Here is a 27,053-nt window from a genome sequence, read left to right as displayed (position 1 = left end):
AGGCTGCCAAAACGAACAGAAGGGCCTACTCTTATTTGATTGACGCAACGCAGATGCAACTATTGGAAAATGGCCTTATCTAAACACAGACTATGAAATAACTGACGTCCTATGGTGACCTACGTGTTGCTTTTGGCCTATCTATGGGGTGCTACCTTTAACCTTTATTGATATTATTTACAAGGAAATGACGTCGTATCGATAAACGTGCAAACGTTAATGGAGGCGAGGACGCTGTCTGTCTCTGTACCTGTACCTGTGCCTTCACGGAGCCAGCCTGCCAGTGCCAGCATCGAAGTCCTTTCCAAGGGTGTGGTGCTGACCGGACCGCCGTGGTGTTCGCATTACAGCCCGACCGAATATCGTCGCTTCGTGGCTGCTTTCCGCCACCTAAATCCAGCGCGGCTTGGGCGATTCTGCCCCTGTTTGGAGAACACCCAGCGAGGCCTTCATTGGGGCCAAGCGAGCAAGGGCGTGTCGGGACCTGGATCGCGCCATTGGCCGAGTGGTTCGCACCAACCGGAGCTGTTTTCGGATGACGTGCTGATGTCCTTGGACTTCGCGCCAAGCTCTGGGCCGACGTGGTGTTTGGTGCTGATATTTTGAGGCTTGATTTAATACCCCAACCTCTCAACCCCACCTCCTTTTCTGCTACCCCACCGTTATTATTTGCAAGTATTTTTAGTGAAAGCCCACAATATATTATATCCTTATATATATGTGCACATTATATATATATATGTGCTTATAGAAATGGACTTCCGCTTCTGGTCCGCTCGAGCAAGGAGGCTTGCTTCGATCTCGCCACAGCATCGAAGTCCTTTCCAAGGGTGTGGTGCTGACCAGGCCGCCGTGGTGCTGACCGGGCCGCCGTGGAGTGGTGCTGACCGGGCCGACGTGTGGTGCTGACCGGGCCGACGTGGCGTGGTGTTGACGGGGCCCCGCAGCCGTGATGCCCCCCAGAATTTCCATGTTTTAAACGTTTCCCAGTGTGTACCCTGGATTAGAATAGGTACACCGTATCCCTGCGTGTCGGAAGAGACGACTAAGAGGGTTGGCGTCAGGAAGGGCATCCGGCCATAAAAACATTGCCTAAAAAAGAGAACCATGACAATTACAACTACATATGGGCAGGGTACAGCCTGAAATGGAGATCGGTTTCTGAGGTTTGGGACATGGAATGTAGGGACAATGACAGGGAGATCAGGAGAAGTGGTGGAAGTATTGGTCAGAAGAGTGGACTATGTTGTGTGCAAGAGACGAGATGGAAGGGAAGTGGTGTGAGAATGGTGAAGGGCAGGCAGGGACAGAAATACAAGTTTGTGTGGCAAGGGTGCCTGGAAGGCGTGAATGGTGTTGGTGTCCTGTTTTATGAGGGGTTTGAAGACAGTGTGACGAGAGTGAGTGATAGGTTGATGATGGTGAAAATGATGATTGGAAAGCTCTTGGTGAACGTCATCTCGGGATATGCTCCGCAGGTTGGTCGGAGCGATGAAGAGAAGGACAAGTTCTGGTGTGCGATAGAGAAGCTGAAGGAAAACGTGAAAGATGAGGAAGTTGTTGTGGCAGGAGGAGACCAAAATGGACATGTGGGAAGGAGTATGGATGGTTTTGAGGGAGTTCATGGGGGTTACGGATATGGTGTGAGAAATGGAGAAGGTGAAAGGATTTTGGAGTTTGCTGATGGAGCTGATTTGTTGATTTGTAATACTCAGTTCCAGAAAGAGGATAATAAGCTTGTTACATACACGTCAGGTGGGTCGACGACAACCGTTGACTACCTGATGGTGCGTAGGCGAGATAGGGGGCACCTCCGGGGACAAAGGTGATCCCGGGGGAGGAGGCTGTTTCACAGCACCACTTGGTGGTCTGCGACATAAGGGTGAAAGGTGCGAGGAGAGCTCGGCGGGTGAAGTACCAACCGAGAATGAAGGTGTGGAGGTTGAAAGAGGTGACAGTAAGGGAGGCATTAAAAGAGAAGCTGAGTAGGGTAGAGGATGATGTGGTTGAGCTTGAAAGTGGTTGGATGTCAATGAAACCTAGTCTGTTGGGAGCCGTTGGTGAAGTATGTGGATGGACAAAATGACTACCAAGGCACTCGGAAACATGGTGGCGGGATGATGAAGTTGGAAAGAGGATTGACGAGAAGAGGAAGAAGTTCAAGGAGTGGCAGAAGGCGAAGGGTACGGGAGCAGAAACAGCAGAGCATGAAAGTTATAAGGCAGCCAAAAAGGCTGCAAAGAAAGGTCGCAAAGGCGCAGGAGGCATGTAGGAAAATGTTCGGAGAACGCTTGGATTCGGAAGAGGGTCAGAGAGCAGTATTCAGGATTGCAAAGCAGATAGCGAAAGAGAGGTGTGATGTGATGGGGGTGAGTTGCTTGAAGGATGAAGTGGGACAAATCGTTGTGGACCCAGACGGAATTAAAGGAAGATGGAAAAGATATATGGAAATGCTGTTGAATACAGAGAATGAATGGGATGGCAACATAGAGAGTAACCCAGTTTTAGGACCGGCAGAGAAGATAACTGAGAAGGAAGTTGAGGAAGCGATAAAAGCAATGAAGAGTAGAAAAGTGGGGAGGGCCGACGGGAGTTGTGGGAGATATGTTGAAGGCAGCAGGAAGTTGGGGTGTGAAGAGAATGACAGAGATCTGTAATCTGGCGGTGAAAGAAGGCCGCATTCCAGTGGATTGGGAACCGACGTCCCTCTATACAAGGGGAAAGGTGACCCTCTAGAGAGTGGCTCGTACCGAGCGATAACGTTATTGGAGCATGGAATGAAGGTATTGGAAAGGGTGTTGGAGAGGAGGATGAGGAAGAAAGTGAAGATCGACGAAATGCAGTTTGGATTTATGCCAGGAAGAGGAACGACAGACGCGCTTTTTATTGTGAGACAGTTGCAGGAGAAGTACATGGAGAAGTGGAAGAAGTTGTTTCTTGGGTTTGTTGATCTGGAGAAAGCATTCAATAGGGTTCCACGCAAAGTATTGACATGGGCAATGAGGAAGTTAGGAGGGGAAGAATGGTTGATCAGAGTAGTGATGGCAATGTACAAAAGAGCGCGCACAGCTGTAAGGACGAAGGACGGGAACAGTGGTGAGTTTGAGGTGAAGGTGGGAGTGCATCGGGGGTTGGTACTAAGTCCAGTACTATTTGTAGCTGTGACGGAGGTGCTGGCTCAGAACGTAAAGGAGCGTTTACCGTGGGAGTTGTTGTATGCAGATGATCTGGTGTTGATTGCGGAAAGTATGGATGGACTGAAGGAAAAGATGAACAAGTGGAAGGAATGTATGGAGGCAAAAGGTCTGAAGGTGAATATCGGAAAGACGAAGGTGATGCCAAGTGGTAAAGCATGTGGTGAGGTGGAAAGAACTGGGAAGTGGCCCTGTGCTGTATGCAGGAAGGGTGGCGGAGTGAACTCCATTCAATGTACAATGTGCGCTGAGTGGGTTCATCAAAAATGTAGTGGTCTGAGAGGGTCATTAACCAGTGTGGCAGCTACATTCAAATGTAAGATGTGCACAGAGGGAGCTGCAGATGGAGGAAATGTTGAGTTGGATCTTGGAGACGGCATGAAGCTGGAAGGTGTGAAAACATTTTGCTACCTCGGAGACATGCTGAATGGAGAAGGTGGATCAGATTCAGCAACGGTTGCTGAAGTGAGATGTGCATGGAAGAAGTTTCAGGAACTGAGTGGCGTGCTGATGGAGGGGAGTGTCGTTGAAGTTGAAGGGAAAGGTGTATGCTGCATGTGTGAGAAGTGTTATGATTTATGGGAGCGAGACATGGGTAATGAACGTAGAGCAGCAACGAAGGTTGGAAAGGGTGGAAATGCGAATGGTTCGATGGATGTGCGGAGTATCGTTGAGAGAGAGGAAGACAAATGATGAATTGCGAAAGATGATGGGAATATTGCCTGTGATTGATGCTGTGAAGAGGAACGGGTTGAGCTGGTTTGGTCATGTGTTGAGGAAGGATGAAAGTGACTGGTTGAGAAGAGTGATGGAAATGAATGTCGAACGAAGTAGAGGACGGGGAAGACCGAGAAAGACTTGGCTAAAGATGGTGGAAGAAGAAATGCGGGCAAGGGGGTTAACAAGGAGAGATGCAGAAAATAGGTCAAGATGGAGAAGATAGTCATGGGGACCGCAAGGCTAACCCCCGCTCTAGCAGGGAAAATGGCCTTAAAATGCATGTTGTTGTTTGTTGTTGTATTTACAAGTGTGGGTTCTCAAAACCGCAACAATATTTCATTATTAACAATTTCCACACACCTTTACCACTGCGGCATGCCTGCACAACCACCACCGCATATCCAGCCATTATCTACTTTCAGGGTATGATTGTGAGGAAAGTAGGCAGTGGTGCCAATGTTAGAAAAAATGCAAATGGATAATCTTGGGAAAAAACTCTTTCAGACACAATGAAACATAGAAAACGGCTACGTCTAATCACCGAGAGCATTCAGTGCCATTCTATCAGTGACTGATAGTAGCACTGCAAAACCAGCACCTGTGCTTGCTGATATCTTGCAACGTCCAATAGGCGAGTCACTTGCATAAACCCTTGGCAAAGCCTCTTGAGATGGTGGTCGACAAAATGCTTAAAAATAAATAAATCAAAATCTTGCAATGAGCTCATTACATTAACCCATACCAAGAGCCCATATATCCAAAGACCGATGAATACAACACAAAATTTTTTTTTTGCTCTAATCGCACAGTAATGCCAATTGCATTTGAAAAAGGGGCCCAGTTTGAAGCCTACACTACATGGGACCAACAGCTGACACAGGCTTCTCCGCTACACTTTTTACCATTCTGGTTGTAATGAAATTGTATCTAAGTTGAACCCAGGTGTTATGCTCTCTCCAACCACTGAGAGGCGTCGATAAGAACTCGGACGGCCATCGCTCCGGATCATACCTGTGACATTTAATCTGTGACACGTAGACTCGAATGGTGCGTATATGTAGATGAACTAGGCTTGCTTGCACTGATTGATATATAATTGCTGAACTTCTCCTTGATTATATAATCCTGATATATTGCATGATTGTATTTCTACAGGATGTTGCCAGAGATCGAATTGTCATTAAACCTACTATTGGGACAATGTTGTGGATTTGACTTTCATAACAATTAATGACAATTCGTCTCTTCGTCTGAACGTGACACGAACGAGAGCGACATGACGAGTCACAAAATGATCCAAGTGCCGATCTTCGCAGCCGACCCACAGGCAGCGGACGCGGCTGCAGAATTGACACATTGGCTGAAAATCTTCGATAACCAATTCAAGGCTCAGGAAGCCGTCACCGATGAAACGAAACTAGAAGTACTGCAATCAAAGGTACACCATAATGTGTACAGGGCAATCGAACAATGTGAGACGTTCGATGCAGCCGTGGCAGAGCTGAAGCGTATTTACATAAAAAAACGAAGCGTGGTCTATTCCCGTCATTTGCTCGCAATACGACGACAACAGCCCACGGAGACTTTAGATCACTTTGCTCAAGACCTCCGAAGTCTGCTGAAAGAGAGTGCCCCGGAGGTACGTACTCATGAACAAGTCTGTGATGACCTTGTTCGCGATTCTTTCGTCGCAGAACTTAAGTCCCCAGTCGTCAGACAGACTTCTTGAAGAAGCCGATTTGACACTCGCCGAAGCACTCTGGCTATCTCGCGTGTATACCCAAGCACGGGAACAATCCGAAGCGTATGAACATCCATACGTCACTGCGGGGACATCTCAACAAACTCGACCGGAGAGAGCTACCGCTGAGGTCGTGGATGCAGCCTCGGCACCTCCGCCGGAATCGGAGACCCCGGCCACTCCTGAGGATCCCGATCCGGGCTTGACGGCAGCTGCTGCAGCTGGACCCAAGCCCAGAAGTAACGCTACGTGCTATTTTGGCGGGAATCGGAATCATATCAGGTCGGTTTGCCCAGCTAAAAATGAGACATGTCATTTGTGCTCAAAGCCGGGTCATTTTGCAAAAGTTTGCCGATCGTCGCGGGGCAAACGAGCCCGCTCGACGATGAATGTGCTTATCGCCGAGCCAGCGGACCGAGCGGCACGCGACTCGCCTCGCCCGACTTTGATGGGGATCGCCCCTTCCCGTGGGCCCCAAGCTGAGAGCTCGACCTTGGTGAGACTCGCCGCGCCGACTAAACAAGTGGCGCAAAAACGACAGTATGCAGTGCAACTGTCCTTGGCCGGCATTCTTCCGACACTCTGCCAACTTCCGGGATCGGCCACCCAAACGGCTAATGTTGGCTTTGAAACTCCGCGCATGGCTCGAGCGCCCTCCGGAGGCTGCATGTATGATCTACAAGCTACTGCAATGGCACGAAAGCTGGGAACTCAACGCGTGGCACGTGCGCCCACTGGAGGCGGCACGACTGGCCTACAAACGACTTCAACGGCACGAAAGACTTTAGCTGGCGTTGGATCCACACGCGAGGCACGAGCGCCTCGCCTAGACGACCCGATAACTACAGGTCCACCTGGACTGGCTCGTGCTATCATCCCACTCATGATCGAAGGAATTTTTGTTAACGCTTTGATCGACACAGGTTCCACGGATAGTTATGTGGATTTTCGACTTGTGCAAAAACATGGATGGCTGATTCTTGCGACAAGACGCCGAATCTTTATGGCCTCTCAGGGGCTATGGCTCAGCACAAAAGGGGAATGTAGACTGAAGCTTGTGATTAAGGGACGAATGTTTCCGGATGTGCATCTAATGGTCTTGCCCGCATTATGTGCAGAAGTTTTGCGAGGACATGATTTTCTCAAGCGACATGGACGTTTGGAAATGGAATTTGGTGGCACTGATACGCTTGCTGTGTGTGCTCTTGCAGGGATGGAAATTGAGCCGCTGTCGCTGTTCCCCAATATGACCATGGACTATACACCTGTAGCGGTTAAATCGCGACGCTACTCACGAGCTGACGCGCAATTCATTGCGGAAGAAACGGCCCAGCTATTAAAGGAAGGTATCATAGAACCGAGTCGGTCGCCATGGCGGGCCCAAGTTCTGGTGGTACGAAGCGAAGCGCATCGCAAACGCATGGTAATCGACTATTCGCAGACGATTAATCGGTTTACACAGCTGGACGCCTACCCCCTTCCGGGAATGGACTCCCTGGTTCGACAGGTGGCACAGTATTCGGTTTATAGCACTCTCGATCTGCGTAGTGCGTATCATCAAATCCCCATCTCCGAGGCCGATCGCATCTATACAGCGTTTGAATCGGGTCAAAGGTTATACCAGTTCACCCAGCTACCTTTTGGGGTCACGAACGGGGTTTCTTGTTTTCAGAGAGCTATGGACGACCTCATCGCTAAGGAGAACTTGACCGATGTCTTTGTATATCTGGACAATCTCAGTTTGCGGGTATGACCAGGAACATCATGATGCTAATCTGAAGCGCTTCCTTGAGGTCGCGCAGAGGTATCGCTTAACTATCAATGAGGCTAAATGTCGTTACTCCGCTCGCACTATAGATCTTCTGGGGTACACCGTGACCCACGGCTCTGTTGCTCCGGGTAAGGAGCGTCTGCGACCCTTGCTCGACATGGCCTCGCGCTGCGATCGTGCTCTCGGGCTGTTCGCTCATTATTCTAAGTGGGTACAAAATTTCTCCGTGAAGCTCCGCCCACTTGTGGACTGCGAAGTGTTCCCCATGAGCCTTGCCGCCAAGGCCGCTTTCCATAGCCTTAAGTCCGACATCGCTGGCTCCGCTGTGGCGACGATTGACGAAAATAAATCTTTTGTTTTGGAAAGTGATGCATCGGATCATGCGATAGCTGCAACTCTCTCCCAAGGGGGGCGCCCTGTGGCCTTCTTTTCGCGAACTCTCTCCTCCGCTGAGCGGAGACATTCGTCTGTCGAAAAGGAGGCGTATGCCATCGTCGAGTCGATTCGGCGTTGGCGTCTCTACTTGCTCGGACGATGCTTCCAAATTATCACGGACCAACAGAGCGTTGCGTTTATGTATGACACCCTGCATGCTCAACGCATTAAGAATGAGAAAATCACTCGCTGGCGAATCGAACTCGCCAATTTCTGCTACAAAATCAAATATTGCCCTGGGAGGGATAACCTGGTTGCCGACGCCTTATCGCGGCCGGCGACGTGTGCGGGCCTCATATATTTGGAGGATCTGCGTGCTTTGCACGACACTTTGTGCCATCCCGGGGCGACGCGTTTCGCTCATTTTGTGCGGTCGTAACTTGCCCTACTCGGTTGAAGACATTCGCCAGGTCTGTCGCAACTGTTCTGTATGTGCTGAACTCAAACCGTGTTTTTACAACCCTCCTATGGGAACACTGGTCCGCGCAACTAGGCCGTGGGAGAGACTGGCGATTGACTTCAATGGGCCACTGCCGGCGTCACCGGCATCGAGTAACTCTCGTTATCTGCTCACTATCGTTGATGAGTTCTCGAGATTCCCTTTCACGTGCGTAGATATGACAGCCGCCACGGTTATCCGGTGCCTGCAGAACTTGTTTTCTATGTTCGGGAATCCGGCCTACGTGCATACCGATCTAGGTGCGGTGTTCCTGTCCCAGGAGGTGAGGAACTTCTTACTCCAGCATGTCGCTTCTAGCTATACCACCCCGTATAGACCGCAGGCGAATGGATAGGTCGAACGCTTCAATGGTATTATATGGAGAGCCGTCACACTAAGCCTCAAGTCCCTCGGCCGAGGCCTAGATAAATGGGCTTGGTCGTTACCTGCGGCACTGAACTCGATCAGGACTTTACTGTGTACGGCAACCGACCAAACTCCCCACGAACGGATGTTTCATCACCCGAGGAGTTCGGGTAGTATCCGATCTTTACCTAGTTGGCTTGCAGAGCCAGGACCGGCTTACCTCAAACATGCGGTTCGCATGAGTAAATATGATCCACTAGTGGATAAGGTGCAAGTACTCCAAGCTAATCCCGAGCATGCTCGTGTGTTGATGTCTGATGGATGCGAGTCGACTGTCTCCGTACGCCACCTGGCCCCTTGCGGGGAAATCGACGAACCAATTTACGAGTCTATGGACTCTCCCATTGCTCCGCCTATGGAGCATCTGCCGGCCATCTCGCCGCCAAATACACCCCAACCTGAAGGCTCTGTGGTGCCATCTTCATCACCTGACTTAGGTGGCTACTCCGACGCAGGGGACTCCGGACTTGGGGATGTAGTACCCGGTAGTTTCCGGACCCGTGCTGGAAGGGAAATTCGTCGCCCCGATCGCTACGGATGGACCGACTGACATGGACGGACAATCGCTGCCCTACTATTGCTGCTGCGTGCTTGATCCTGCCTTAGCGGAAGTGTAGTTTTAACGGCGGGGAGAATGTAATGAAATTGTATCTAAGTTGAACCCAGGTGTTATGCTCTCTCCAACCACTGAGAGGTGTCTATAAGAATTTGGACGGCCATCGCTCCGGATCATACCTGTGACATTTAATCTGTGACACGTAGACTTGAATGGTGCATATATGTAGATGAACTAGGCTTGTTTGCACCGATTGATAATTGCTGAACTTCTCCTTGATTATATAATCCTGATATATTGCATGATTGTATTTCTACAGGATGTTGCCAGAGATCGAATTGTCATTAAACCTACTATTGGAACAATGTTGTGGATTTGACTTTCATAACACTGGTGAAGAAATAACTATCGGCATTCAAATGGCAGATGAGCTTGTACAATTCAATTGCACAGATTTATTGCTCTGCAAGTTAGCATTTTAGCACAAAAAATAAATACAAATATATATTTAAATAAAGTTCATCTCATGTATATGTATACACAGCACTTAAAAACTCAAAATGCAAAGCATTAAAAAAAAAAGATGTACATTGCAAAACCAAAAAATAAAAATAAAAAAACCCCAGTGCAGCACAGCTTTTGAAAACATTTTTAACCACATTTCATACCCTTTCAAATATTTTAAACATTTCCCATTACATACAAGAGACACGTCATGTTCAAGTCATTAGTTTGTGCATTTCAACTCACTCGTGTAGAAAATAAAAATAAAAATAAATTTATTTACCCCCATCATTTGTACTTCAGAAAAAGAAGAAAACGCATTAAGTTTGCTTGCATCGTTCATTCGTTCATACGATGCACTTAAAAACGAGGAATGTAACCAAAGCTTCTTAAACATATTTGGTCAAACAAAGTACATCCTCCCTACAAACTCAAAAAGACCCTACAATCCCCCAAAAACAGCATCATCGGTACATTTGGGGGATTCGAGACAGCAAAGTTTTCATCAAATTCTGCCAAAGTTAAAAAATAAATATGGAGGAAATAAACAATCAAACTTGGCTCCCAAGCAGCAGCATCAATTGCTTCACACGCACCATGCTCACACCATGCTGGTGGAAGAGAGCAAAACGTATCCTCACTAGAATGGTCGTGTCTTCCAGCTGAGCTCGTCAGCCTCTGGGAAGAACCAGCGCAACTGCAAGGGGCAAGATGTTCACAAGAATCACAACAGCAGGTCACAGCTTCTGAAACAGCAAGCTAAAAGCTATTAGGAACAATCGAGCTCTTTTGTAGTTTACTCCTGAGAAATAGCTTGGGTCAAGGCAAAACACCCATTCAAAGATTCGCACACAAACAAACAAAGCAACAAACAGGCCGCAATAACTTTAGAACCCCTTCTGAAACGACCTATAGTACCAACAAGAGAGTTCATAGAACACGATACCCTGCACAGTTACTTAAATTTTAATAAAACGATCATTTGATAATTAAATAACCCTGAATTTTTGGTGCTATTGAAGTAGTCCCGAACACCACCCGTATACACCACCCCATTGAACCTTTATTTAAATTGAAGTACAGTACTACAAAAATGGAGGCTATTGCAAGTATTATGATAGATAATTTGTGTTCTGCAGTCTTCGTGTGCATAATTAAATTTGAATAAATTAAAGATTGTAAAAGTCGTATAAATTCATTGACCGCCATTTTCTGCACTGTCTATTAAATCACGTTATCTAACACATTGCATTAATTAGTGTGGCCCTTATGATGTCCGTAAAAATAGTACATTTCCCATTTGGAATGATTTTCAATTCTGTTTGACTGCCAATGCGGACAGTGGTTAAAAATAAATAAATAAATTTTGCACCCGTGTCCGAAGGAAGGCATTCAGTTTGGCATTTTTAATACAAATAGATGAAATAGGCAAAGCCTAGAAACAAACTAAACCCATTAGAATTACCCTTTAAATCTACCCTTTAGAACCCTCAAGAATTACACTTGTGGGTTAGAAACGTTCTTCATTTTTGGCAAATTGGGTGGAAGGAAGGACATAGCCAAATATTGAGGCGGCTTTACCACTAAAAAGTTTCACTCCTCTCTGCGCATTTGCCGTCAGGACGAATTCTGAGCCAAGGTACGGTAAAACAGCAAAATTGTCTTCCTATTCATGTTCAAAATATAACATCCTATGTGGGTTAGAAACAAATAAGCTGTTTCTCGATCATGAACCGACAAGACAGACGTGAACCATTTGCTTAATCCTGCTTTTAGCTTCACATGCATGGGGTAAATTAGATAACCCAAACATTTGAACATGCATACCCCAATAGCAGTCCCTTCTGTTTTGAAGATTAAAAAATATATATATTTTAAAAGTTCAATGTGATAACATCAAATGTACAATTAAAACAATGAGTCATTGCAAAGAAATTAAACTTGTGGCCAAATGAAACACTACACAAGGTAAAAAGTTTCATTTTGGGTGAGTGGAGGGGGCAAGGGATACCATGGTGCTATTTATTATAAAGGGTGTAATCTTTTCAGGAAGTACCCTGCAAACCTAATTTGGTATAACGGCCAGTCCAAGGAACATGCTCTTTCATAAGCAGTCAACTGTACAACTGCACTCATTAACAAAAAAAGTAAATAAGTAAAAATCGGCAGCACTTTTGGGATACCAACGACATCTCAAAATTCTAGCCGAAGGTTGAGGATACTTCTCTTTACAGAGCACAGACCTGTCCCTGCAGGTTTGGGTTTGAGATGGGGGAATAAGGGAAGATGCATGGCAGCAGTGGTGCCAGTTCAGCGCCATAGGCGGAATATGGATTCCACGCTTCGGGGGAAGTGACCAGTGGACTTCCGGCCAACTCCACTGTCAAAACATCAGGGCAAAGGTCAAATCAGCATTGCAGATAGGTGTTACATGCTTGTCTTGTTCCTGCAGCCTTCCGATCAACCCTCCAGAGCTCCACTGGTATCCACACGCTCTTCCAATAAACCGCCTCCATATCAAATTCCCCAAATCCTGGCTTATTGCACAAAATGTTTTTTCTCCTGTCTGTGGAAACGTCTTCACAGTTCAATCGTACTCCACACAGGCAGCGCAGCACCATCTTTTGTTGTCCCCATCCATACCCACAAACTTTCCTACTCTCATTAAGCCTACCTATCTCTACCCTCATACTTACAGGTTACTGTGTTTCCATCCCCAAAACCCCACCAGCCCCCTCTCAGACACAAGCGAGTCATACATACAAGGGTCGGGTATGAAGCCAGTGCTGAAGCCCGGCAGGGTGGCAGAGAGAGGGCGTGGGCCCAGTAGGCGGTTTTTAGCAGTTTTTGTGTTGGTCCGTGCAAAAGCCAAGCGCAGAGTCTGCGGGCTCTCCGGATCAAAGCGTATGCCCTGTGAAAGGTGCATATCTCCCATCACCACAGGAAAGGGACAAAAAAGCAAACTTTAAGTTGCACGTGGTCAACATTTCAATACAAAATCTATAGATACTGTTCAGAGGAAATAGATAAAAGCAGAAAATGAACAGCAATTGAGAACTTTTGCATCAAGTAATAATAAAGTGCAAAACTTAAATTAGGCCGAGGTAAAACAGTATAAACTGGACCACCTTGCAGGGTAAGATTTAATCCAGGTGTAAACGATTTACCGATCCGAGCTTGGCGATGGTGGAAACCCAAATCCTAGCTTGGCACCCTTCCACACAGCTAGCACTTCCTATTGTCATCAGGACATTAAGCCGAAACGTGGTCATTTTGCACTTCAGGATAGGCGAACTGGACTTGGCCAGGCAGGAGCTAAGCTAAACAAAATTAAGTAATACGTTTTTAAAAAGGCAATGGAGAGGCGAGCACCGATGGTTTTGCCACTGTCCACCAATTTCACCCCATTAGTAACATGACCATCACTGTGAGCGTTTTCAGGTGCACTGTACGTCTTACATCCAATGGCTTCGCGCCACACGCATTTGGTAGAAAGATGGCAGTGTGCGGTTGAAGGCAGTCCACTTACAGGCCTATCATCCATCCTAAAGCCGATTCGGTGACATAAAAGTTAGAGTGTTCACTTTTAACCTGGGACATCGTGTCAAACCAGAACCCAACCGAATCATACCAAAGACTAAAATTAGTACGTACAACTAACTCGCTTGACGCTCAACATCAAATAGTGTTTAGAGCTTTATGATTTCCAGGAAAATGTTGCCTATCTCTTAGCTGATTCCACACGACTATCATCTCATACTCCAGACAGGCAGACTGCAGCCTCTTCCGTTTCTGCAGATTTTGATATATTCAGGAGATGGTCCAACACTTGGAATACGTCATTTTGGTCCTCACCAACCATGATCTTTCTTGGGCAGACCGTATTTCCAAGACGGCCTTCCACAGCCAGCCGCTGACTGGGAATCCACCATGTAGTCTTTCCTTGGCCAAACAACTTTTAACAACCGTCAAAGCCTTCATTCACTGCATTGATCTCCCCTTTGGGCTGGTGCTACTGCCTTCGCACCTTGCCTGTTTTGATGCCATGGAAAGCAAGGAACTCAAAATCATTGGGATCTTCCAAGATGGAGCAAGTGGCTAGGCATGTTGCTCGTCACATCGAAGGGAACTTTGTGGCCTCTGTATTATACTGCCTTCCTTTTGGCCTTGCGCCCTCTGCAGTCTTGGATCTGTCCCTTCCAGGTTTTTTCAGGGTGCATAAGGTCCTTCAGTAACCCTCTTGTTAAACCCCCAAAATTCCAGGATCACCGCTCACCTCTACTCATTTGTTCCCCTTTTCTCACTTGTGGAACAAACCTCCAGTCTGTTCAGTCCCATTCTGCCCTCCATGCTTCAAGGCAGCTGTTCACCACAATCTCAGGTCATTCCCCATCCAAACCGACCTCTTCTACCCTAGATTACCCCAATCACCAGCACTCTTCTTTTTTTTTTTTCCAGGTTATTGTGACCTCCCTTATTGTTCATCAGTTGGTTTGTTCCTTTTCTGCATCATCCCTGGTGTTGCCCTTCCTGATGTGTTTACCCCATGTATCCTTCTCCCTCAACCCAATGAGAAATACTTTCGCTCTAGCTCTTCAGTGAACGTCGACCATGTTATACAAAAGAAAAAAGGACTTGCATTGGGCAATGCCAAATTGAGCATGCGCTACAAAAAATTAGTCTTACAAAGCCACAGAGAAAAATCGATGTACAACGAAATGTAGCCGCACCGCTGCCTTGACAAACATTCAAGGACCAGGCTCTTTACAAGGCAATTCCGTTGAAACCCCACAAGCTACCGCCAACAAATGACACTTAAACGTCGGATCCAGCACGAGATGAAACCAGTCCATTCGATGGAATGGCCAAATGGGTTTTACCAAGACTGTAATAAACTCATACACCCAATAAAAGGTCGACTCATGTCACTTCGATATTCAGTGGATCACTTTTATTTTATAACCCAATGTGTCAGCATCTAAAGGGAAATCCTTTCGTGGTCACATGGACATTATTCCCATTGGATCACCACATCATTCCATTGTCATTCTTTTTAAATCAATCTTTTTGAGCGAAGGGAAAAAATTCTGCACAACATCCCCTCTATATTGTACAAAAATAACGAAATTAACCCTTCATTAGTCACATTTATATATACATATATTATCATCAAGACAAAATAAGTTTAAAAAAAAAAAATTAAAAACTTGCATTCAGGGCATTCTTTGCCACTTCTGCTGCAGATCTGCTGTCAAAGGTAACAAATCCCACAGGCTGTGGTTAGGGGAGGGTAAAGAGACAGAATCTACAGTTTAGTCTATTTCCTTCTATCCATTTGAATGAATAGACAAGGCTTTTGGTGCAGAAAGCACGAAGGGCTGTTCGGAGTCATTTGTTAGATTTCACAACAGTCATCACCGCCCGCCCGCATCTTCCTCCTCGCCAATTAAACACGACCCAAAAAGTCATTTACATCTCCAACGTCAATCATAATAATCAGTGTACCATATTTTGACAACGTAGGTGTTCCCAAAGCAGCTTCTTGGCAAAGTCTGTGCTAGGTGGCAAGGGTCTTGCCTTCCCTCCCAACAGTCTGTCAGGGTAATGACTGTTCAGAGTGCCCAGGATGGTCAACCTTGGTGAAAGACACCATCGAATATTTAATGCCCATCAACTAATGCTGACTGACGGGACACACAGTTTAACGTCCATCTGAGACAGTGCCCACATTGATGCCTCACCGTGTATGCAAAACACCAGGATAGCATTTCACAGCTGGATCATGATTGAAACAGGCTAGACAGCTCATGTGGGTGTGCGTGTCTCTACTTCCAGAGCTATCCTTAGACCAATGTGGAAGGGGAAAAAAAAAAAAAAAAAGCCAAGATTAACCCCTTCCCACCCCACGCTCTCCCCTGTAAACGTTTAAGCTTGCCAACCAATCAGTACATTTTAGCAAACTAAAAGGTACAAAACAAACTGGATAGCTGCGATTACCAAGGTAATCCTCCCCCAGTGCCTGCGATCCAATGATGGCCAGGTTTATATAGATTTTTTTTTTTTGGAACACCACATGACCTTGACCTTCAACATTTAGGGATGGAGTGTAAATTAAGTAAATGTATCCAAATCTACAATCATGAATATCGGAGAAAAACAACTTAAGTTGAGATAAAAAAACGTATTTATTTAATTACTTTCTTTTTTATTGGGCCAATCTGAACAAAAGTAGGTCAAGGACACTGATCAAATATCAGGTGCACAACTTCAATGCAGGTACACTATCACGATGCAAGAACATCTTCGAAAGCCAAGCAGTCCGAGATTCCACATTGGCTAAAACTAAATAAATAAATTTTAAAAACCCATTTACCTTGGAAGGGTATCCTACAATCTACAACCACAAGGGGTGTGTGTGTGGTGTGCGTGTGTGTATACATCTGAAAAATCCTCAGGCTGCTCCCGAAGGGAGTCATTGTTTCTAGTGAAATAAATTAAGCGTAAAGGCACTTTGCTCGAGGGTCCAGGGCTTGAGGCTATCTAGAGGGGGCAATTTAATTTGAGTTGTAGTTCAAAAAGTTTAAATGTCTATCAATAGGTCATAACCTTAATGCCGTCAAGGTCAAGCTCAAAAAGACCGTCAACCCCACACTTTTTATTCCTATTATATTGAGGTAAAATTTCATTCCGAAAGTCCCAGCCTGCACTCGGAAATTGGCAGTAACACTCGAGCCTTGCTGTGCTGTGCGCTTACAGTCGAGCCTCGCGCACGCTGTGCGCTCACAATAGAGGAAAACCTAAAGCTCAAGCATTTAATTTGGAGGCAATAATCAGTGTCCTCCACATTTTAACCATGACATTTTACAATAAAGTCACGTGTGCCCATGTCAAACCTCATGTGGTTCTCATGCAGAGCCCTCAAACGAAGCAAGCATCTACAAATCCATATGGGACAGCTTTCATGTACATACCAGAGCGATGCCACAAACCACACCGTTACAGAAATGAATCGAAACTCAAATAGACAAATGTGGTTGTGAGACGAGGACACTTTGTGCATCAACATTTGATTAAATTCATTTAAATAATGTATAAAAGCTCTAACACAACATGCCGAGGAGGGTGAAGCCAAGTAAAATAACAAAAACCCTCAAAAGCCAGAATTAATTCACCTGCTTGGAAGTCATCATAATGAGAGAACCTTCATACCCCTGTGGGAACAACAAAAGGGTAGAGAAACCTTTCAGCATCAGCATGGGCTGGAATGTTTCACACGGGATGCCTCAACACAAAAATAACTACAACGCCAGGTACACCAGAAGCTACTCAGTAAAGGTCTAGCTTACCCGATGTGGGATGTCGACATTAACCCAAGTGCCTTAACCGTGAGCTTCACGCGCAAGCCTTCAAAGCTCGACCACACTTCAATCACAGAGAACCCAGGACCCGATAGTCCCACAATGATCCACAACACCATAGATCAATGGGTTTCAAAAGACTCCATTTTGGGGGCAAGAGGGAATATAGGACAAGCAGATAGACGAGCGCAACACCCCCTCCTGCCCCAATGGGGGCCTGTATGCTCAAAGTTCAAAGGATGAAAAGTTTAAAAGTTGCAAATAAAGTTGATAGTTTCACTCGGCATGCTGCAAACTTTAAAATGCATTTCAGAAGCAGAGTTGAACACATTGTTGCTGCGATAAATACAAACATTTGTGTCCCTTCTCCAAAACAACTGTGGGAGAAAGAAGATCACCTGGCATTACTGTGCACTGAATGTGAATCCCAAGACGCCACTTTTGAAATGGGTACGAATGCTAAACTATGTCTGTTGCGCATGCGCTCTGTGTGTTTAGTGAGTCAGTTATGCTCGATAGGCACTTTGAACCTTCCGTTGCTCGTGCAAAACACGTGATTCAAATCGTCCTAAATATAATTTTCAGCATTTAGTTGCATTTCTAAAATGGCTAACCACAATTGTTCTGTTCCTTAATGTAAATCTGTCTCAGGGTAATCTAAATGATAAAACACGAGTATCTGTCCATCCTTCCCGAAACTACTCCCTCAGTTTTGGGACTAGCCTCGCCAAACCTTCTGCGGAACGTTTTTTGGTCCCAGTGGATGTCATAAGGTAGGTAGGAGGTTTCATAAGTTCCTCAATACAATTGTGATTTTGAAATTGACTCAATATGGGCCTGCTCCCGAATCCGGAAGTGAACAGATGACGACAATGGGCTTGTTTGATAATATCTCAATACAATCGTGATTTAACACAGTATTTTGTTGTTGTATTAATATATGATTAGAGCGGTGCTGTTTGGAATGAAAATAGAGATATTGAGGTTAAATATTAATGAAGAAATGACGTGAGGGTTGCTTTCTAACCGTGACATTTGCAGATTCGCCATTGACTGGGGAAAGAACCGTTCAGACGAGGTATGTTGTTTGTGCAAGCCATTCACGAACCAGCTGTCAATGCCTGACATTCAACTAAAGATGGAACAGGAATGTGGAATTTATTTGTTCATCTTTTTCCATTCGCCTTTTTTTTTGATGTTTTTTTTTTACCCAAGTCATTCACGAATCGGCTGTCCATGTCTGACGTTCGATTGAATGCGGCACAAGAATGTGGAATTTATTGGTTCCATGGTTTAGCATTCACCATTCTGCATCGTTTGTTTTTGGCCTCCCACTGTTGGCATCCACGGGTACCTTGTTAGAATAGAAATATCCATGGATGAGAGGTGTCGGGTTCGTACCATTTCCTATTGGTACAAGGGAGCAGTGGCCGTGTACGCACATACGCGCAGACACACACACACAGCACCAAATTTTCATTGGTCTTCATGGCCTTGTAGCATAACTGCCGGTTGTACTGCTCGAGCATTAGCTTACCTTTCAACAAGCCCAGATGTGTATGGGCCAAGGCAGGATGTGTGGGGGGGGGGGGGGGGGGGAGGGGGAGGCGAGAAGAGGATTATACATTAATTATTATTGCCAAAAATACTAATATTATTGCTGTATTGTTAATGAATAAATACATGCTTTGCTATAACGTTATCATCGTTTTGTTATTTTGTAATCAGAATGCCATGCCGTGGAAGGACTTACGAATCTGCTCTATACACCTTCAAATGGCGTGCATTTAAAACATGGGAATTCTTCCAGATTATTTGTAGCCAATGAGCCTAATCAACTCAGGAGATCATGACGATCATTTTGGTTGGTCTTAAAAATGTGGAATTTATATTAAAAATATATAAAATAAATAAATAAATAAACAAACTTCCCCTGTACATCCACAAGCCCCCAGATATGTCCCTTTCATCGATGTTCAAAAGCATCTTTCCATGTCCACATTTCATTCACTGGTGGCGATCCGTCGGCTGGAGGTATGTTGCGTAACACGCGCACGACCATTCGGGCATTACACCGGCCCACATGGTCAGGAGTTTGCAGTACGAGCAGCTGCCTGTTCGGCAAGCTGAGAAAGTTCTCCAAGCTTTTCTTTGTGCAGAGGCACAATCCCTTCATGTGTTTATTTATTGTACTTTTCCAAGTATTAGACTTATTTTAGAGCTTCAGGAGCCACTCGGGGTAACAATTCTTATCCCTGACATGACGTACTTTCTTTTGCCCGAACAAACAAGTTTCCTGGAATTTCTGCGCATGCGCACCAAGCATTCTGGGCGGATGTCATTTCAAAAGTCGCACATTTAATTTCAAAAGTCGCACATTTAATTGAGTCTCCATTGCTCGAGTGCCCCCTCCCTCCCCCACCCCACCCCTTAAGGCCTATTTCCTATGAGTTCTGCTGTCTATACTGAAGCCCCTGCTTCAGTATAGAAAGCAGAACTCATAGGACATAGAGTCCGAGTTAAGCTCAAGACTTGTCCGCTAGACAAACTGAAACCTTGTAAGGTCGAAAGAGCAGGTAGAGTTCCCGAGGCTTGATGTCCACAGGTAGACCACTCACAAACAGCGTGCGAACCTGCACCGACACACGTGTAAGGTCAAAGAACCACAATGCGTTTAAAGTGCGTCCATCAAGCTCAACTCAATGCAAACACGCAAAGGAGCACCAAAGGCTCCGTCTCGGGAACATTTGATCCCAACTTCCAACGTTATCTGTAATTGCCATACCTCATTGAGCAGTCAGGGACTGCAGAGCGGGTCGATCCTGGCCCTGCCCTAAAGACCCGTATACATCTGCTACTTAAGGTAATTTGAATGTCGATTTGAGTAACAGACACATATAGCTTTAAATCTTCACGAGGTGGAATTTCGAAAAACCAGGCATAACCGGGGAACAGCCAAGTTTCAAAATGGCTGCCACATGGCCATCGCCCACAAATAAATGCCTATAAGTTTTGATGGAAACAATGCAAAACAAGAAAAAGCAATCAGAGATTGCAGACCCTCACCAGGACATGTTTGTGTGGTGTATTTTGTGTGGTGTTTATTACCCCTGCCACCAAAGGTGGATGGAGGTTATGTTTTCACCCCTGTCTGTTTGTCCGTTTGTTTGTGAACAAAATATCTCAAAAAGTTTGACGGATTCGGACGAAATTTCGCAGAGATGTAGCGCATGTAACAAGGACGAAATGATTCGATTTTGGTGAAGATCCGGATTCGGATCCGGCTACTAGAATTTTTAAAGTGATTCTTCACCATTGAGAGATCGGGCCAAAAACGGTACATAGCAGGATATCTCAAAAATTTGTAGACAGATTTGGACGAAACTTGGTAGACCGGTTGGGTGTCTGACGAGGACGATTCGATCGATTTTGGTGAAGAACTGAATATGGATTCGGATATGAGAATTATTTAATTTTTAAAGTGATTATTCACCATTGGGAGATAGGGCCAAAAACGATAAATAGCAGGATATCTCAAAAGGTTATGGATGGATTTGGACGAAACTTGTTGGACAGGTTGTGAGTGTGACGAGGAAGAATCTATTCAACTTTGGTGAAGATCTGGATCCGGATCCAGCTAGTCGAATTTTTAAAGCGATTCTTCACCATTGAGTGATAGATATGACCAACCAGGCGGAGGTATGTATGCTCTCTACTGAGTGTCGTTCTAGTTCGCTGCTGTGTTTGGGTGGTTTTTTGACGATGTAGATTTATGTAGTCCAATAAGGTTCAAGTAAAAGAATGGTTTTAATGGCTATAATGGGGTTTTTAGGTATGCTGAATACTGTTAAGTTTGTGGGGGAAGGTGACGACATACCATAGTCGAGATAGAACTGTGTAGGGTAGCATGGACCGCGTGCGTGTAGGAAGCCAATCTCGATGTATTCAAGTAGAAAAACTGTGAGCTTAAGATCGTTTACGACTCTTCACATAGGGGTGTCGGGGGGGGGGGGGGGGGGGGAGCTTGTGTTAACTAGGTAGGGTTAAGATCAGTTTCCCTAGTATGCGATTGCCTTTTGTGGTCTTTTTTTCTTCATTTTTATAACATCGCCGGCCGTAAAAAACAATAAACGTTACGCCAACAACAATAACGAGCGCTACATTAAACCACAACAACCGACAATTGCCGACAGTACCCGAGCAGAGTAATCGACAAGTGAGCCCACCCACATGGACACGATAGGAAAAAGGCCCACGCAGTAAAGGCGGAGAATCGGTGGGCAGTCAAGAGGGCCGTGAGGCCCTGCCCCCAAAGTGCACGATTGGGCAGTGCGACGCAAAAGCTGAAAGGTTTGAGAGCTAGGAGGAAGAAAAATCGCAGTCTCTCTCTCTCTCTCGTTCTGGCTTCGTGGCGGGCGGACGCTTTTGTCTCTGGTTCTCGGCTGCGGATGGCTTGTGTGCGCCTTTTGGGGAGGACGGTTCAGAGCTCAGATAACTTTTGCAACGTTTGAGGGGGTGTTGTTGACGGTGATGCTCTTCGGAGCCGGAGGTCACGAGCAAACCGAAGGAGGCCGTCCTGTATGCTTGCCTCATGCCGGCGGCTGGCTACGGGCGCGACTCCGCGCCATCTTGTGTGCTTCTCACACAGGTGACTTGGAGTTCCCGTGTGTTTTTGAGTATGCGCATGGAGGTACCTCAATTAGGATATTAGATTTACCTCAACTTTCATTTTCATTCTGTGCTTAATTTTTATTAAACCATTATTATTATTGCACTTCATTTGTCGTGTCTTGTTTGCATTGTATTGTGTTTCAGATAAAACCTCGTGGCTTTCGTCCGTGCAGGTAAGCACTTTGGTCCAGTCCCGCGCGCGCTAAAAAGTACCGCCAATTTTTGGCTTGCTCACCTCGGGGTAAAGACCGACCGGCTATCCGTCTAAGGCTGGTTTTCATCAGCCACGGACCTGACAATATAAAGGTACGAACACCGCCCGTTGGGCTGGAGAGTTGTACGAGGGTGGAGGGAAGAGTGGGAGGGGGTAGGAGGGTTTAAGGGAAAATTGTATGGGGGGGGGGGGGAGGGGGAGGGAAGGGGAAGGGGAGGTTGGAGGGAGAGTTGTACGAGGATGAAGTGGCGGGTGAGCGGGGGGGGGGGGGGAGGGGAGGGGAGGGGAGGGTAGGATGATGTCGTTCCCTGTACATAGCGTCCCGACATGGCAGTGTTCGTGCTTCATTTCATTTCCACACACACGATTAAAAACGAAGATGCGATATGCTCTACAAACTCTTAATCTGGACCGATTTTTAAAGTTAAACTGCAGAATTGAGTTTAACAGCAGTTCCAACTGCTAAACCAGAAAGCATCTGAAAACGCAAAGCCCGTCCGCTTGTATTCAGACTTCTTTTTCCGGATGCTCAAAATAACGAAAACAGTTTTTTTTAAATGCAACATGAAAATTTATGATTCTATGCAGCCTTGACCTTTGAGCTTTCGATCTAAAAAAAAACAATCTGCTTCTAACTTTTGATTGGTGAACAAATTAATTGACCCAATATGCAAATTCTTAAAATTTCAGGTCAATCGCATGGAAATTGATGATTTTATGCGACACTGACCTTTGACCTTTTGACAAAATTATTAATTTATCTTCTCCATATTCTCATGATAAAGCTTTGGTGAAAATTTGATGACAAAGCTCAAATGGTAAAAAAAAAAAGTTACCGCCCGGACAGTACTGACACTACGGACATTACGGACATTACGGACACTACGGCCAATACGGACAAACGCACGCCATTCAAAGACTTATGCGGGAAGTTACGAGGGGAGGCAATTTGACTTCTCGTTCTCGCCCCGAGCGTCATTTTTCCTGGATACTCCACCGGGAGCAGATGTATACGGGTCTGTAGGGCAGGCTCTGGACTAGGTCGCGGTGCCGAAATCCCACGTGACTTACCTGCTGGCTGCTCTGCGCAGAGGTAGCATCCCCTTCGGTCCTCAAGCTGCTCATGGCGCTTCCTTTGGACTCCGTGCCAAGACTCGCCGCGAAGCACGCACTCTGGTTCATCCCGCTGTCCCGGTGAGTTAAGCGCGGTCGGACGTTCGCAAAACGAGCTCCAAAATGTTTACAATCAAAATCCAAAACGCCCGCGCAACAGAACCGCCCTCTGCTCAGGTGCCGCCAATTAGCGCCGCCTGTGCGAAGTGCGAACGTCTGCGGCAATCTTCTTCTTCTTCTTCTTGCTCTTCCTCGAACAAACAAGGATGAATCTATAATTTGCAAAGCAAACGCTTCTTCAGATCTCATTATAATAAGGAGGCAAATATCTCTGAAAGTAAAGGAGTTGTGTTCGAAGAAGGGATTGCGGGAAATGAAATGCACCTGGTATATTGGAGAAGCGGTTGTGAAAGTCGACCGAACTTTTAAAAGGTACCAGCAAAACTACACAAATGTAAGATATACACCCTAACTTTTTAGGATTTTTTTTTCTTTCAAAAATTGGTGTTTTCCAACGTCAACACCCCCAATGTCTCCGGCAGAGGTCTGGGGCTAAACCCACTGTGTTCTGTATAGTACTAACCGGAAGGGAAACTCTACAATGAGGTCAAAGGTCGGTGGCATGTGCTACCTGGCAATATTGTAAAAACGCAGAGTATTGTTTTTCATTTGGTGAGCAACATTTGGGTATTTCGGAATTTGATGTCAATGCCATCTGTACCTGAGGTGAGAGCACTAATTATCAACAGGTCAACGGCACTGGCATATCACATCATCACTGGTAACCATGGTAGTCAGGCCAATTAGGTCTCATTGAAAGTCATCAATGAGCCAGACGGATTTCTAATCAGCAATTCTAAAAAAACGATCAGTGGGATGCTTCTTGTATCAACTGAAACAAAATCGAAATGGCTTGTTCTCGTCATCTAACCAACTCATCCACTTCGTTTTGCCATAAGTCGTCCACATATTTGTGGGACATCACGCGATACTGCATATTATTTAGGCCCTACGAGTCCCCGACTGCAAAGCCGCAATGAGCCGGCGAAGCCAAAGCCTCTTGCCACTATTTTACCCATCACTAATCAGGAGGTTAGGTAGTTGGTAGTAGGTAGAGTCCCTGTATAAAGAGAGTTGCGCCATGCGCTGACCCGAGATTTCTGGTCACGTGATTTCGTGGCGCCATTTTGTGTCTAACTTCACCGTGCATGAACGTCAGCTTGGTACGGGAATGTTGTTTATTGCCAAACAAAATGACTGGTTGTTCTGCTTTTGGTTGTTCAAACCAATCTGGGAAATATAAGATGTATAGATTTCCAAGTGATAAAGTCAGAAGACAAATTTGGGAAGCGAAAGTCAGACGAAAGAGCTGGAAAGCGATCGACTCCTCGAGACTCTGCCAGGTAGGCCCACGCCGCTTGATGATCGATGTTCAAAAGCAATTCTATCTGCTCGGTTTTTTTTTGGTTGTCTGTCCGTTGAAAACCCTTTTAAAGGGAAGTGATTTGTGTTTGTTTATAATCTTCAAGGAGCTGACCAAAAATGCATTTCCGTGGGAAGAACCCTGCTCAATTTTTTTCGGGTAGTCCTAGCGGACCGCATATTGTCATTGATTGATGAAATGTCCCGGTACAGTGACATTGCCTGGTCTGCGGTTGGGTAGTCTGCGGGCAATGTCACTGTACTTTTTCAGAGGGAATTAATTTTGATTTTATAGGGGTGGGAAAGCCATGGTCCGTTTTGTTTTCAGTTGTCTGTCCGTCCATTCAAAACTTATTCCGAGGCAAGTTATTTTTTTGGTTTAAAATCTTTAGCCTAATCGGCAATCATAAAAGCAATTTTAGGGGGGGACCTGCTCAATTTTTTTGCGGGTTGTGCAGCCATCCATACGTCCAAAATTTGACGAGTTATTGTTTGCTTTGTACAGTGCTCATGCGTCTTGTGAGGGGGATGCTCACTTGTGAGGAGTGAACGGAGTAGTGATGAGTTTCACTTGTGAGGAGTGAACGTAGTGGGATGAAGTGTTGGTCTGGTCAGAGTGTTGTATTACGGGCAGAGTTTTCTTACGGTCTGAATGTATGAATCATGTTCTGTACTGAATGTATGAACCAAGTTTTGTACTGAATGTTTACTGTGTTGGCCTCATCGTGTTCCTGGTGAAATTAAACAAGTTATGGTGAATACGACGTCTTATCTGTGCTTTTCCATATCTGTTCGACTCGACGAACCGTGAACACTGCAGGTATTTTTAAAAGTTTTCTCTCTGTTTAATTACGGCTTGGCGCAGTCGAAAATTAAGTGTTAATTAAGTCGCCAGCTATGAAACATATTAATCGATCAGGCAATATCCATCAGAGTTCTGGGCAAGGGTGTAGTAATAAATGACCGTTTCAATCTTACTAGATGCCGATGACGTTTTCCTTATGTCAGAGACAGAAGCTGATGACTTGCAGCTTGTTAAATCATTACAATGGAAATTGAATATAAATGTCGATAAAACTAAAGTTGTACACTATATAAATATGGCAATACCACGTACAGAATTTGTTTTAAGTGTGTTAGACTATATGTCGGCTGGAAGTCCTACACCGGAATTGCTCTCGGCACCCTTTAAAAAATATTGGATATGCCCACACTCCTTTCTAAAAGTTATTAAAATTCAGAGAACGACAGCATTGGTTTGTCTTACTTATAATGTTAGCTCTTATATGCAGTGTTGGCTTGTAATATGCATTGCCATACCACTTTTAATATCACCACACAGCTCTTTTTCACGGCAATAGCTGAGTTTTTGACAAAACAAATATCACCTGTATGTAATAATAAGACTAAATATGTGTAGTAAATTTTTTTTTAGCAGGTTTAGAATATATCACCCCATATCGCGAATGTACATGTATATCTAATCCGACACACTTAGACACAAAATGGCGTCCAAATTTGAGTTGACACAACTCTCTATATATAGGGACTCTAGTAGTAGGTAGGTGTAGTAGGTACCGTACCTAGTTCAAAATGACACCATTTGCATTCTGGATGAGATTAATATTTATAAAATTTCCTTCTTGATTAATTCGGTGAATTCCGTCTCAACTTCGGATATTTCCGGCCGTGAAAAACTATCCCCTACGGCCGTGAGATTTCTAAAAAATAATTCTTCGTCAATTTTAGAATATTTGACGCCGTTTTCAGCCTCCGAAATGTGGTAAAAAGCGTTTTTGAAATATTTTTTCAAATGCTCGAATCTCATTGGTTCCGGTAATTGGTGACGATTTTCGTTGAAGATAACCAGGCCCGTGCGGGCCGAGGTTGGTCTTAAAGTATTTTAATTACAAATTAGAGGTGCATAAGATTGTGAATCAAAAAAAGACGGATGAAACAAAATCCTATTGAACCTTTTTCAATTTGTTATGCATACTTCCGCATCCGCAAGATGGCGGCCTCCATTGAGCGATTTGGTGCGTCAAAGCTTCGAAATTCTCAAGGGATCCAGAAAAATCTGGCTTTTCAACATAATACGTACGTGTTCATTCACAACACCGGCTTCGCCGGCTATCACTCAATTATGAAGAATCACTTAAATTCAAGTATCCGGATTCAGATCTTCACCAAAATCGAATCGATTTCTTCTTGCCACACACCTAACCTGTCCACCAAACTTCGTCCAAATCCATCAATAACACTGAGATATCCTGTTCACAAACAAACAAACGGGGGTGAAAACATAATCTCCATCCACCTTAAGTGGCCTAGGCAATTAATTGTGTTATCATGAATGAACATAATTATGACAATAAATAGAGGATAAGGGCTTGCCCCAAGTTTGCTTTTAGAATATATTGTTGTGGTTTTGCAATAAAGAACACACCCTCCAACCCCCCCTAGTTAATTACATGACAACATGTAGCCTG

General features: G+C 45.2%; 1 protein-coding gene across 1 annotated transcript; it reads right to left on the bottom strand.

Moving 5' to 3' along the window:
* Positions 1–9,704: 9,704 nt before the first annotated feature.
* On the bottom strand, positions 9,705–23,424 carry LOC137421544 (RNA-binding protein, mRNA-processing factor 2a). Its single transcript, XM_068107706.2, has 7 exons — positions 23,101–23,424; positions 19,700–19,777; positions 16,959–16,997; positions 14,998–15,060; positions 12,550–12,697; positions 12,030–12,166; positions 9,705–10,483 (listed from the first exon to the last, which is right to left on the bottom strand). Exons 1-7 carry the CDS (start codon positions 23,209–23,211, stop codon positions 10,427–10,429), a joined length of 633 nt encoding a protein of 210 aa, XP_067963807.1. The 5' UTR covers positions 23,212–23,424; the 3' UTR covers positions 9,705–10,426.
* Between the last annotated feature and the right edge of the window lie 3,629 nt (positions 23,425–27,053).

Source organism: Myxine glutinosa, chromosome 2 (assembly GCF_964187855.1).
Source record: "Myxine glutinosa chromosome 2, kmMyxGlut1.1, whole genome shotgun sequence".
Lineage (NCBI taxonomy): Eukaryota > Metazoa > Chordata > Myxini > Myxiniformes > Myxinidae > Myxine > Myxine glutinosa.
The sequence above is the reverse complement of the archived record's forward strand: the minus strand, read 5'-3'. Positions and strand labels throughout refer to the sequence as shown.